The 12534-nt window shown below is 46.3% G+C and overlaps 1 protein-coding gene across 3 annotated transcripts in view; it reads right to left on the reverse strand.

Moving 5' to 3' along the window:
- The window catches only part of RGS6 (regulator of G protein signaling 6), a 288251-nt gene that overhangs the window by 34273 nt on the left and 241444 nt on the right, over positions 1-12534 (reverse strand). For all 3 annotated transcript variants that reach the window (XM_074824301.1, XM_074824299.1, XM_074824300.1), the window contains exon 15: positions 8496-8682. In XM_074824301.1, coding sequence (XP_074680402.1) covers positions 8496-8682 — 187 coding nt within the window. The remainder of the gene's footprint in view (positions 1-8495; positions 8683-12534) is intronic.

Raw genomic sequence — 12534 nt, forward strand, 5'->3', positions numbered from 1 at the left:
AGCAATCTAATGTCTTTCTGTAGGCACCTCTACTCTGCATGGACATCTGTGGCAGAGGAGGTGAGGCTAACCCCTGTGCCAGCACGCATACATACTGCAGTCAGCAAAACCTGCTATCCAGGTGCTGTTGGAGATGTATCCTATTCACCCTGCCAGCCCATCCTCAGGAATCCCGCCTGATCTGCAGGACTCCTACCACACCACCACCAGGATCTTTCAAAAAGCCAAAGAGAGGAAAGGAGACCTACTCCTCTTTAGCAGTTACTTGTGACACTGCTGAATGCAACAGTTTTTAGGAGCAATTATGATCAATTGCCATTCAGTCTAACTGATGGTGCTGAAAAGCACTTTGGAGAAAGCAGGAAAAAATGCTGCATCAGCTTTGGAAGCTGAAGTAGTTGGTAGCAGGCACAGTTGAGATGAGGCAAGCAGTGAAGAAGCTTCAGAAGAAAAGACCTTCACACTTGTCCTGACTGAACCTGTCACGGAAAACACCAGTGTGGGGGGAGGAGGCAGGGAAACATAGGGGTTTTATTCCAATTCCCTTAATGTCTCCAAATCCCCACTATGAAAGCCTCTGGATCTGCTTATTCTGGTCCCTGCGTTTAGGATTTTACTCTTCTCAAAAGCGCTGTACTGCCTGTTTTGAGCTGTCTGCATGCATTAAGCAGGGAGAGGCCCCCTCCCGAAGCCTCACTGGTACCTGGCAGTACTGCCATCTAGCAGGGCGAGGGGTAAACGGGTGCTCCGGCTGCTGCCAGAATGCTAGGCTTTCCCTGATTTATAGTTTAGAAAGAAATGCTTCAGGTTGGTAAATGGCACATAAGGGTCTTGGCCTGAGCATGAATTGCTCTGGAAAATCTGAGCAATATCTTTTTTGGCCACTCTCAAGTTATTTAAGTGACACAGTAATTTACACCCACTGTTTTAGTTGGTGCATTTTCTTCACACTCAACCAAGTTGTTTTTGCTACTAAGGAAAAAAAAAGGATGAATAATTATACTGTAATATAGACTAACCTCCCTGCTAAACTAAAAAAGCATAAAACCTCTTTTCAGGCCACAAATGAAATTACACTGGGCTGAAGGCACAGGAACGTAAGAAAGAGCTTTAGCAGGAGGGATAACTGTAAGCAATGAGAGCTCATTTTGAGTAATACACAGAAATCCTTTGTTTAGCCCTGTAGATACATAGTTGGAAACACAATGTAAATCTTTTGTGGGAAAGTGCATTGATAAAAGTAACACATAAATTTAGCTTTGGCTCCTCTGTAAATTAATGAGAACTGGTTTGCTTCATACCTTCAAACATACAAATGGGAAGGCAGAGCTGCCAGGGGTCTGTGGCAGACGCAGTGCGGAGGACTACAGAGGCGAGGGGTTGTCGAGCACTGCGCGGTTAAGGGGTCAGCCTGGTACTGCAGGAGGATTTAGTCCTAAATATAGCAAGGGCTATCCTGGGAGGCAAGAGTGGGCTGCCGGGAGTCTAATGCCATATGAGCAGCTTTAGGCTTTGAGAACAATGATCGTGGCTAAGAGGCTGATTCTCTCAATATGGGCCAAATCCTGGCTACTGGCAAAAAGCCCAAGTGAACAGGTTTTGCCTGGGAGGAGGGGACAACCTCGCGTAGCATTTGGAGACTGGCATCTCTTTTCCAAACAACACGGTTCTAGGAGTTGCAGCAACGAAGATGGGGTTTGCCACTCCTATATGTGCTGTGCTATAGCTATGAGATGTAACTACTTAACTTTTTGACCAAGAGCCTGACACTTGCAGGGCTGTCTGCAGCTTCCTCTTTCTGTTTTCTCTGGAGAAAATCCTGCCAAAAAGCTGAGTTGTGTCATGGAGAGGAACACACAGAATCCCTCACGCAGCAGAAAGCAAATTCTGTTGCACTGAGACAGTCTGTGTCCCATAGGAGATGGTGACAGAGCAAGATGCAGCCCTATAGAAACAAGCAGCATGCAGCTTCTGAGTAAAGGTGGCTACGCTCAAATAGGGACCACCAGCCCTGCTTGGATGCCTACCTAGAGAATATGTGCTGGATACATAAGCAGCCTTCCATGCCTCATTGACATTTTGGCTATAAAATACCTACTGCTGGATCACCTTGGACTGCCTTTAAGTGATTGAGCTCAAGCTCTTGGAGTCCATGCTACAAACGCATATCGAAATCTTACAACTGTGCCACCAGATCCCATCCCGACAGCATACAACATTCGTACCTGCTGTGGGCTGAAAAGAGGAGATGTGAAATGCATTCTTGATAAATCTCCACAGGGTTGGGTTTTTTTTTAATTAGAAGGGTGAACACTTTAAGAGATAACAAACCCTTAGGAAAATTCAAGACCGCAGTGTTCCTGCAGCACGTGGGTTTGGCAGGTGTGGAACTGAGTCATCTGCAAGAACATTCAGCCATTGTCCATGAGAAGTGGACTCCTGGAGTCCTGGCTTATCCAGCAGAAAGGGATGCACTTGCAAGCACTTTCACTCCCTGCTTGGGAGAAACAGAACAGCATCAGCTGCTTCCTGACCTTCACACAGAGGAAATGCTCTTGCTCTGGATTTGACATGCAATTGTTTCCTGCATTCAAGAAGCACAGTGCACACTACTGGCACAAGAGTCCCAGAGTCTGAGCGCTGAATTCAATTTTTAAGCAAGCTAGAGACTTTCCCATGTAATCCCTTTAAAGGTATTTTTGAAGTTAGGAAATGTCTGGCACATGAGGCACTGTTATCGCCTGTGCATGTAGTTATAAGCCAGCTTGGCAGGATCAACACCCCGAATAGCAGGCAGACTATTGTCCTGTGGGAATATGCTGACTGTTCTTGTCACCCCACTCCCATGATCTTTCGTTGGATAGACCTGCTGTCTTCTGTCACTGTGTGTGCAAGGAGATGCATGGCATTTTCCTAGTCCTTTTTCTGCCCATGTGTAACAGAGGGGCATTAGTTTAGGGGGTAGTTTGATCCCTGATGCCTTCAGAGACAGAAAGGCAACAGCAAGACAAAGACTGGATGTTAGATGCTTTTCATATAACATGACTACTAAACCACAAATTAAAATGAAAGGCAAAGGATAAAAAAAAGTACTTTCTGATGTGTGGTGCATATGTACATTTCGAAAAAAGACCCCAGGAAAGTAATGACACTGAATATCTGCTCCTATGTAGACCTCTGCTTCAAGTCTTTTGTTTCCTGCTTTGCGCAGCATCAGGCATGCCAGCATAAGCCTCCACCAGCACTTTCCTATTTTTGCTCCAGACACCTAATTGCTCTTCTGGGTGCATTTGTGGGGCTCTTGGTTTTAGATTCTGTTTGGTTGTAGGTTGTTCTGTAAAATCCACAAGGGAAAGAGCTTGCATTTTTGTTTGTGTGTGTAACAAATACACAGCAACAGCGAGGCTTTGCATGAAGGCTGTTTCTACAGTCACCATAACCCACACACGGGGAAGGCAACTTGAGTGCAGCCGTAAGGAAGGATTTTCTCCTCCAGTCCCACAGAATCAGAACCAAAGGAGGAGAAGAGAATACAGGTCAAGTGCTCGTGCAGCCTCTAACCTCTACAGGGACGTCCAGGCTGTCAAAAGCCTCCAGGAGGCCTGGGCACCATCCATGTACACATATGGATGCAGTGCTGCAGTGCTTTAAATTCTCCGTAGTGCAAGCGCCAGGTCTCTGAGCAGCGCTGGCTCAGGCGGACTTGAACCCCTCTTTGAGGCAGAGCACCCAGGTCTGCCCCATGATCCCTTGCTGACTGCCCACTGTTATCTTGATTCTCCATCCTTCGTCACCATCCTTTACAGGCATGCATGCAACTGGGGTGACTGGGTGAAACTTTAAGAAACTAGGAATAATGCTTCTTTAAGTTCTTACATGAAAGATGATACAGATGCACAATGAATGATTATTTTCACATTTTCCTTCCATGCTGTGATTTTGCTCAAGACCTACAAAAAGAGTTCTGTATGCCCACTGAATGGGCACCAGGCACACACTCCTCTGTATGCTTGCTTTCACATCCTGTGCATGCCTGAAAAGACAAAGTCACCGGAGGAGAGGTTACCCTTGGTAGAAAATGACATTCCATTTTCAAGAGAGCCTTGCTTACACTTGGAGTTTGGTTTTGAATTCAACAGGATCCTGTCAAGTTCTGTCAGCACTCCCAGCTTCCTGATGGGACCAGAATGCAAACTGAGGACTGAGGACTGATGAATCCTGCACGGGCTCATGTCTCTATCACAGCCCAGAACAAACTGAACCAACACCTGGGGCAACTGAGAGCATGAACTGGGCCCAAATCTTAAACCTCAGACTAGATTTAAGGAAGAAACTTTTTACAATGAGGTGGTGAAACACTGGAACAGGCTGCCCAGAGAGGTGGTAGATGCCCCATCCCTGAAAGCATTCAAGGTCAGGCAACCTGATCTGGTTGAAGATGTCACTGCTCATTGCAGGGAGGTTGGACTAGATGACCTTTAAAGGTCCCTTCCAACCCCAACTGTTCTGTGATTCAAATCTGGGCCAGGTACAGTTCTGGTTTGAGCAGCCTGGAGTTTGGCATTACGGTCTAAATCTGCTCTGGAATTAGCCAAGGATCTGCACAGTACAGTTAAAATCCCTAACTGAGCCCAGATTAGATCTGAATTCCCCTGAATCATCTTCACAGATACAATAGCCGATTAGTTCAGGTAAGGGAATGTCGATCTAAAACTCTATTTATTTATTAGAGAAGAAAAATAAAGCAAACAGGAAGGTAATTCCGAAGACAACTACGTGGCTTACCTTACTCTAGTATATCTGGCTCTGAAGCCTACCAGTAAATGCCCCTACAAGCAAACATTACTACCAGGCAATACTAGTCCCCAAAGTCAAGGAACTGAGGAAAGGATTAAAGACTTTCTGAAGGCAGAAAGACATTTCAGGGGAGGCAAGGAGATGCTTGAAGGTGGGTGTGTCGGATGTTTAAAAACTAATAATGTATTGTACAGTTAAGCCCTAATTGTCACACTCACAGCTCCGGGTTCCCATGTTAAAGATGAATTACTTTGGCCGTCAGCAGCTTCATCAGCCAAGAGAGGCCATTCAGACGGACCCGCACCTATTTACTTTCCAGAGCTGGCTGTGCCTGCTTCATATTGCGGGGCCCCACACTGGTTGTTCAACGATGCTGATAACTCCTCTGGGAGCTTACATCCTGCTAAGCAGTTCACTGTTTAATTGAACTGACCTTTCCCGACGGTGCCCCTTGTATTAAAAGCTGCTTTACTCCCCAGTGAAAATGGTTTGATAATCATAATATTTTACTCAGTGGACAGTTGTTTAAGAGCAGAAAATAATCAGCTAAATTGGCAGACTCGCCTCTGGAGGGGCCCAGCACTAAGATGACAAAAGGTGCTGCAGATCAAGAGAGCTGGCAGAGCTGATGATCAGGACAGAGGCAGGAGCAGGGGCTGTGCTGCTCAAGGATGGGGGATGCCAACAAACTGGGTGGCTGGGGGAGGTGAGCACAGGCTGAGCTGGCACAGCACACTCTGATTGGAGCCGAGGTGAGCTGGCACAGCTTGAGCGGGGCACAGGGTGGGCGAGGGCACGCACAGGAGACACAGCAAGAGAAGGCAGCTCTGTGCAAGTGGAGCGGTGCAGGACTGCAGAATGCCGCAGCAACAGCGAGGGACACACAGCAGGGCAAATATCTTAAGCTGGGATGGGGAAATGGCAAAACATTTGCTTCTGTAATACAGGAATCCATCTTAGAGAGAGGTCTGTCTGAAATAATAAATGCACACCAAATTCAGGTTTGGAATTGGAGCCCTTCGAGGACGTTTGGAGCTGAGATTTTCAGTGTCACTTTTCTTAAACAGAGGAACCATTTGCCTTCAGAGTGTGAGTGGCCTTGGGATGAAGAGGTCTTAAGTGAGAGGCATGTTTGTTGGGAGCCCCTTTTTCTCCCTGTTTTCTTCTAGGCCAGTTGTCTTACCAGATGGTCATGCAGCAGCTGGGAGAGCTCTCTGGGGCTGGGAGCCAAGGCTGTGCAAAGAAGCACATCCATGTAGACTGTTAAGCACCTGGTAACAGATGATGCTTTGCTTTTGACTTATGGTTATAATGCATTCACTAGCCTGAAGTATACTGTGCTCTGCTACACCTTCCCCTTCCCAAGTACAGCAATGTGTTCATTCCCAGCGCTTCTTACACAGAACTGGCATTTTGCAGGTCTCCCAGGTCAGCATAAGGGCTAGAGTGCCACATCACTTCCTCCTATTTTTCCACTGCAGGAGCAGCAATTTCATTTTCTCAGTTCAGCCAACCCTTTTCTTTCCTCTTAGTATCTCAGAGCTGCAGGCATTCAAAGAATGTGCTGTTCAGTAAACTAAATTTTTTCTTGTTCTTTAATCACAAGGACATTTCAGTTGTTTTCCTCTTTGTGCTAAAGCTACACAGGACAGGACAACACTCATATTTTCCCTCCCACAGTGGGGTCTTTTGATTGGTTGTGTCTGGTTGAGTCCCTAGGAATGCGGGATGTGTGGCAGCTCTCATGGGCTCCTGGTGCCAGGGTGCTGAGATAAGGCAGCTGGGCTACAACCTGCTGCAGATTCATGGACAACACAGCCCCTGAGGTGGCAGGGCTGACCTGGAGGAAACGCCAGGACAGTACCTGGGAGATTCAGAGTGTACTGGGGGGACCTACATTGGCTCCCATGAAGTGGATGTGCAAACAAAATAGTCCCCTCTCCAGGGTGAGCCAGTACAAGCCAACATTGCTCCCGCTCTGCCAGGGCACTACACCCTTCAGCAAGTGTCCTGTTTCTCCCTGCTTTTGTTAGATAGCCTTCTTAGCTATCTGGTCAAGCAGTCAGAAACAGGTTCCTTGGCCTTTGGAGAGCTACCAGAAGTCCACTGCACAAGAATGTAACTGGGTTCTCCTTCCTCATTGCCCTATCGTCTCTTGGCACAGATTCAGTCTCCAAGAGGACCATAGCTGGGCCTGAAGTTCTACCTTTGCCTCATACTTCTGTGTCTGTGAACCAAAACAGATGAATTGAGGAGATCCATCAGCATAAAAATCCTCTGAAATAAAATTAACCCAAGGAGCTAAAATTGCAGTCTAACTGCAAGAGCTCCAGCTTGATTTCATCAACTCCCCTTTGAATGGCAATTACATTGTGAACTGATCAGTTCAAGCCTAAACCCTCCGTGTCTTCTTCTGATTAAATACCCATTGTCTAAACATCCATCTTATTCTCAGTACTTCTACTTATCAATTTAATCAATTCCCCCATTATTCACCTATCTGCCTTAGCCTGCATTTTGCCATCATAATTTTTTTCAGGTGATGCAAATTTGCAGTTCTTGTTCATTATAACTGCAAAGCAAAAAATACATCCTAGCCAGAATGTCTTCATTCTCCTGTGTTTCTCAGCTTTAAAAAGAACATTTAAGTTGCCTGATATTCACAGGGGATTGCCTTGAAACTTTGCATAGGTTCCTTCTATGCTGGCCCCAAGGAGCAAGACTGCATTCAGGAAAATACAGTATTTGATGCTGGTTTAAAAAATTCATTGCCTAACCTTGTATAAGTGGTCCACAACATCTCCCCTGAGACAGAAATATTTTGTTAGTGGAGTATTTTGAAGAACTGCCTTTGAACGCCAATCTAAAGAAAATATAAGAACAAGGATTCTTTTCATTTGCTGTTGGTTTTACTACATGCTTTTGATAAAAATTATTATGAGGAAGATATCTTTTAATTGTGGCCCTGGTAATATTTGCCAAATGATCCCTTCTTCCTTTTTCTTTTTTAGCCTTCATAAAATGATGTTTTCACTTTCTCAGAAGGTTATGCAGCTTTATCCTTGCTTGTAGCAGTTTTTCTCAAATTATCTGTTTTCCTAAAGGCATTTTCTGTGTACAGTTTATCTGCAAAATTTCCCTGATAAATCTGGGGCCCTTAGGAGGAAAGGATTAAGCTCACTGCATTGCCTACTGTCCTATCGTTATTCTAAGGTATTGTCTGGTGGACAAGTTTCTAGCTGTGTTGGAGGGAGTTGCTGCATTTGGGGTTTGGCAGCAGGGGTGGATATAATTAGCTATAAATAAATAAATGATAAAAAAAAGTATATTAACCAGTATTTTGATATGATATCAGCCATTCTGTAAATACTCCAGACTTTGGTGACAGGGAGTACAGAGAGCCAAACTGAACTTTATAGCACTCTTTCATCTCTGCTTTCTCTGAGACATAGCTCCAGCTCGCTGCGCCTTGCAGACTTGTAAATTTTGGAACATTTGTTCCCAGAGGAGCATTAGCCTGTTATAACTGATAGATTCAAAGAAAATATCATTTACCCAGCTTGAATAGATATTCTCAAAGTCACTTCCAACTGTGCATCTCCTTTTTCTTACAAGTGAGCAGTGACAATGTGATAGTAGAATATCACAGTAAAACTGAGAGTTTTATTAGCAGCAGTTCCACAAAATCAAAAACAAACCTGTGCATCTTCATATGTATATCTCCCTGGGTCTTTGACATTTTGGCTTGTTTTCTCATAGCTGTGGGAATCCAGGTTGATAGCACTTTGGGCCCCAGGAGCTAGAAACTCTTGCCAGATTTCTTCCACTCTGGTGGTTACATCCTGTAGGGGTTGTTTCTTGAGATCTTGGACAGCCAACCAAAACCTGTACTAGGCAAAAATTAGAAGGGGAGAAAAGAGAAAAAGAGAGAAATCTAGGTAAGACTTTGTGGATAAGTCTGGGCGGAGTTCCAAAACACAGATGTAAAGCCTAACCCACATCTAGCTGAATTCACAGAAGACTCTCCATCTAGCATGATTTCAGGGAAGGTGTGGTATACTTTACACCAAACCCTTACACCAGGGCTAAGATCAGAACCACGACTTTAAGAAGTGATATGTTCTTCTTCAAACTGCCCCTGAAGAAGTGTGACATTAGGGCACACAAACAGGAAACCTCCAGAGCTAGGCAGCTGGAAGAGGGGAGCGGGCTCTGCCTCCCACAGCCCCGCTGCAATCTGCTGGTCATTCCTGCCTGCAGGATCAGTTGTCCGGAGGGAATGCAAAGTGCAGAACAAACTTGGTATCATATCATTGCCAGGGTGAAATTGTAGCAATGGCACTCAGAGAAATCTTTCTTTTTTTTTTTGACTTGTAAACTGACCAGCATTCAGATGGATGTCATGGGAAGAGATGAATCTTGTCGTGGCCATACTCCAATTTTACAGGGATATTTTCTTGACTGGACCACACTTACAGACTAAAGTAAGTTCATAAACATTGAGAAGATAATCTTTTTGACAGCTAAGGGCATAATCCACATCTTGATCTGTGAAACCAAAGCCCATGGAACATTTTTGCAAGAGAGACATGCATTATCTTTTTCCCTAGAAAAAAAAGAGGGTATTTTGTTGGTGGTGCAGGTTTATTGTTGACAGAAATATACTCTTTTGGTTGATTAATTCAGAAGATGCATGGTCCACAGCAGCCTTTTGGTCTGGTCAATTCTATCTTCTAGCAAGAAAATATTCCCCGAGGCTTATGCCTGTGGAACCCAGGTCCTGCAACCCGGCTGAATGGGCACAATAGTGCTGTACAGGGAAAATAGGTACAGAAGGGACCTTTGCAGTCACCTGCAATAACCAGCTCTTTCCTACCCCATGGCAAAGGAGCCCATTGCCCAGGGATGACAAGGAGGGCAGGGCTCGCCTTGGCCATCCCTGCCCTGCACTCCTCTCGGACACTCGCCTCTGCTTAGCGGACTGTGCAGCGGGTACAGGGTTTGTCTGGGTCACTGCTTGTCAGGGGATCTTGCAAGAGCTGCACAACTTAGAAAATCCTGTGTCCCCTCCTTGTCATTATGGGACACTACTAAATATTTAACCAGCTGAACTTGAACTGAAAGCCCGATTTCCCACCCTGAATGATTCAATGGTGCCAGTGTGCTGCCACTAAGGCAAATATTCCCTCATGGTGGAAGAAGGAAGATACAGTCTCTCGCAAACCAAAATCCTGCTGGCAGCAAGGGTGGGTGGAGGAGCCAGCAGCCTGGTGACTCCTGCCCTGTTTCTGACCCTCTGCTTCCTTACCGGCTGCAGGCAGTACCTAACCACCCCAGAAACACTGGGGTTATCATAATCAAATGAGGCCACTAACCCCCATTTAGCCTGGTTCCCTACCTACAGTAGAGGGAAACGGCCATTTGGGAAAAAAAGACTTCTGCACTGCATGCAAGGCCAGGCTAAATCCTCCTTGTCTGTCCCCTACTCCTCCTGTACCAGGAGGGGGCCTAATGCCACAGTCCTGACTCACCCAAGCCACTTGATGGTATTCCTTCATACAGTTTTCCCTGCTCCCTGGCAGGCTGTCAGTAACACGGACTGGGATACACTCAGACACTACATCAGTACTTGAGGAGTCACATCCTAGTGGTGCTCACACAGTGACATTTGGTTTTATAGAATGAAATAGAGTAATTGGGGTTGGCGGAGGGGTATGAGTGGTTGGTCTTTTTCCATCTTTGAGACGTTAAGTCTGCCTGATGTCCTGCCTTGTTATTTGAACCATAAGTGACACCCTCACTTATCACATGTGCGCAGAGAGTAAAGGGTGGCACTCACAGTGCAACAATCTGATGCCATATGTAGCTTTCTTTACTTCGAAAATATTTTATCATTCAATTTCAGATGTGATGGGAACACGCGAATGCAGAAAAGGGATAGAGAGAAAAGATGCTAATCATTCCAGAGTAGCTGGGACACTTCAGACAAACACTTGGCTAGAGAGAACGTTTTCTGCTGGCTTATCTTCTGCCCCTGGAGCCGGGGAGGCGGGCTGGGAAAGCATGCTCGTGAGACAACCAGGCATACTGTGAAGTGACAGCTTGCCAGAACAAGAGCACCATCCATTTTAATAACCATTTGGCTCAATCTGAAAACCAACCAACCAGACCAACCTGACACTAACAAGAACAAGCTCTTTTTACTGCAAGCGATTGTGAATTCATGCCCAAGGCTGGATGTCCTCTTCAAGGCAAAGGGGAGTTTTGTCTTGGTAAAAATTTCAAAGCAATTCACTGTAGCTGGTATCTGAAAATCGAGGAACATCAAAGAGGGGTACCCAGCCCCGCAGTCTCAATTCCAAGGCAAATTCTCTGCCACGAGGAATCATCCTGAAGCCAGTGCATAAGCAGGGTTGCCTATGGGATTTATACAGCATTTACAAGAGAGAAGCAGGTATTTCTGCCCAGGAAAGGAGCAGACACACGATGGCTGCGCTGGAATTTGTGCTCAATTATAAAGTGAAAACACACTGAGTCAATCCTGCGATTTCTGAAGCATAAGCCCAGCCCCAAGGAGTCAGCAGAAGATCCCGCACTGCCTCCTCCCTTTCTCTGGGAGGCAGATGTCCGGTGGAGAGCTCTTGCACAGGACAGGGGAGGAGGGAGATGTCCTCGTGTGTCCTCTCTGCAGGCACCCTATAAGCAGAGCAGGACTGGCACAGGGACTGTCGGCACAGAGGGAACAGCAGCATTGATCACAGGTTCTTTGTCCTTTATAAAACAGCATGTAAGATCTGGAGAAGGCTGATAATATGGTGTCCTAAACTGTTGTCAGAGGCATAAACCATTCCAGCCTCATCCAGCTTGTAATTAAGCTGCTGTCACTTGCATACCCCATAATGGTGCTTTATCCTATGCAGCCCCCTCAAGGCACTGAATGCTCCTGGGCCTCGGCATGCCAGCTCTGCCTCCCCGCAGGGCGCTGCGGAGGTGCTCCGTCACTGCGGGCTGCTGTTTGCAGATGCCCCTTGGTAAAAAGACTGCTGGGGAAGGACAGGGCGTAGCTTCTGAGGTACATTGTAAAACAAAAATTAATTTTAAAACCAGATCAAGAGGAGAAACATGGATGACTCCAGAGACTGAGGAACGACTGTCAACATAAGGACAGTGCTGTATCCCCATCTTGGGGGAGGACATGACACCACTGGCTTGGCAGTGAAATCACCAAGTGACTGTCTTGAGTTTGGAATCTGAGCGCACTCCTCTCCTCACCCAACAGCTCCATGTCAGTATCTGGTGCACCTCCTGTCTCACATCTCTCACCATTCACAATCTTGTTTTCACTTCCTCTCCCTGAGAGAAATATGATTTTAACATCACAGTTAGGAGGGGAAATACATTAAAGTAATAGGTATAAATCAACATGCAGTTCAGAAAGGGGAAATATTTACATCTTCGTGTTGCTTAATAGCCAGATCCTCGGTAGGGTGAGCTTGGCGTGGCTGAGACCAGCAGCAGTCTGTGTCCTCCGTGGGGCACGCTGGGGACAGACGCTAAGGGCACAGGGCTTCACTAACGCGGCACTTCCAAGGAGGCCACAGTGCCGGTGTGAGCGAGGGCGAGCTTCCCGCTGCCCAGCTGGCCTCCCCCTCACCACCCTTCCTCCTCCCTCCTCTCCCAAGCTGCGCACCCCACGTCCAAACCCGAAGTCCCTCTTCCTGCTGCCTCTCAGCTGGC

The sequence above is a fragment of the Strix aluco genome, chromosome 4 (assembly GCF_031877795.1).
Source record: "Strix aluco isolate bStrAlu1 chromosome 4, bStrAlu1.hap1, whole genome shotgun sequence".
NCBI lineage: Eukaryota > Metazoa > Chordata > Aves > Strigiformes > Strigidae > Strix > Strix aluco.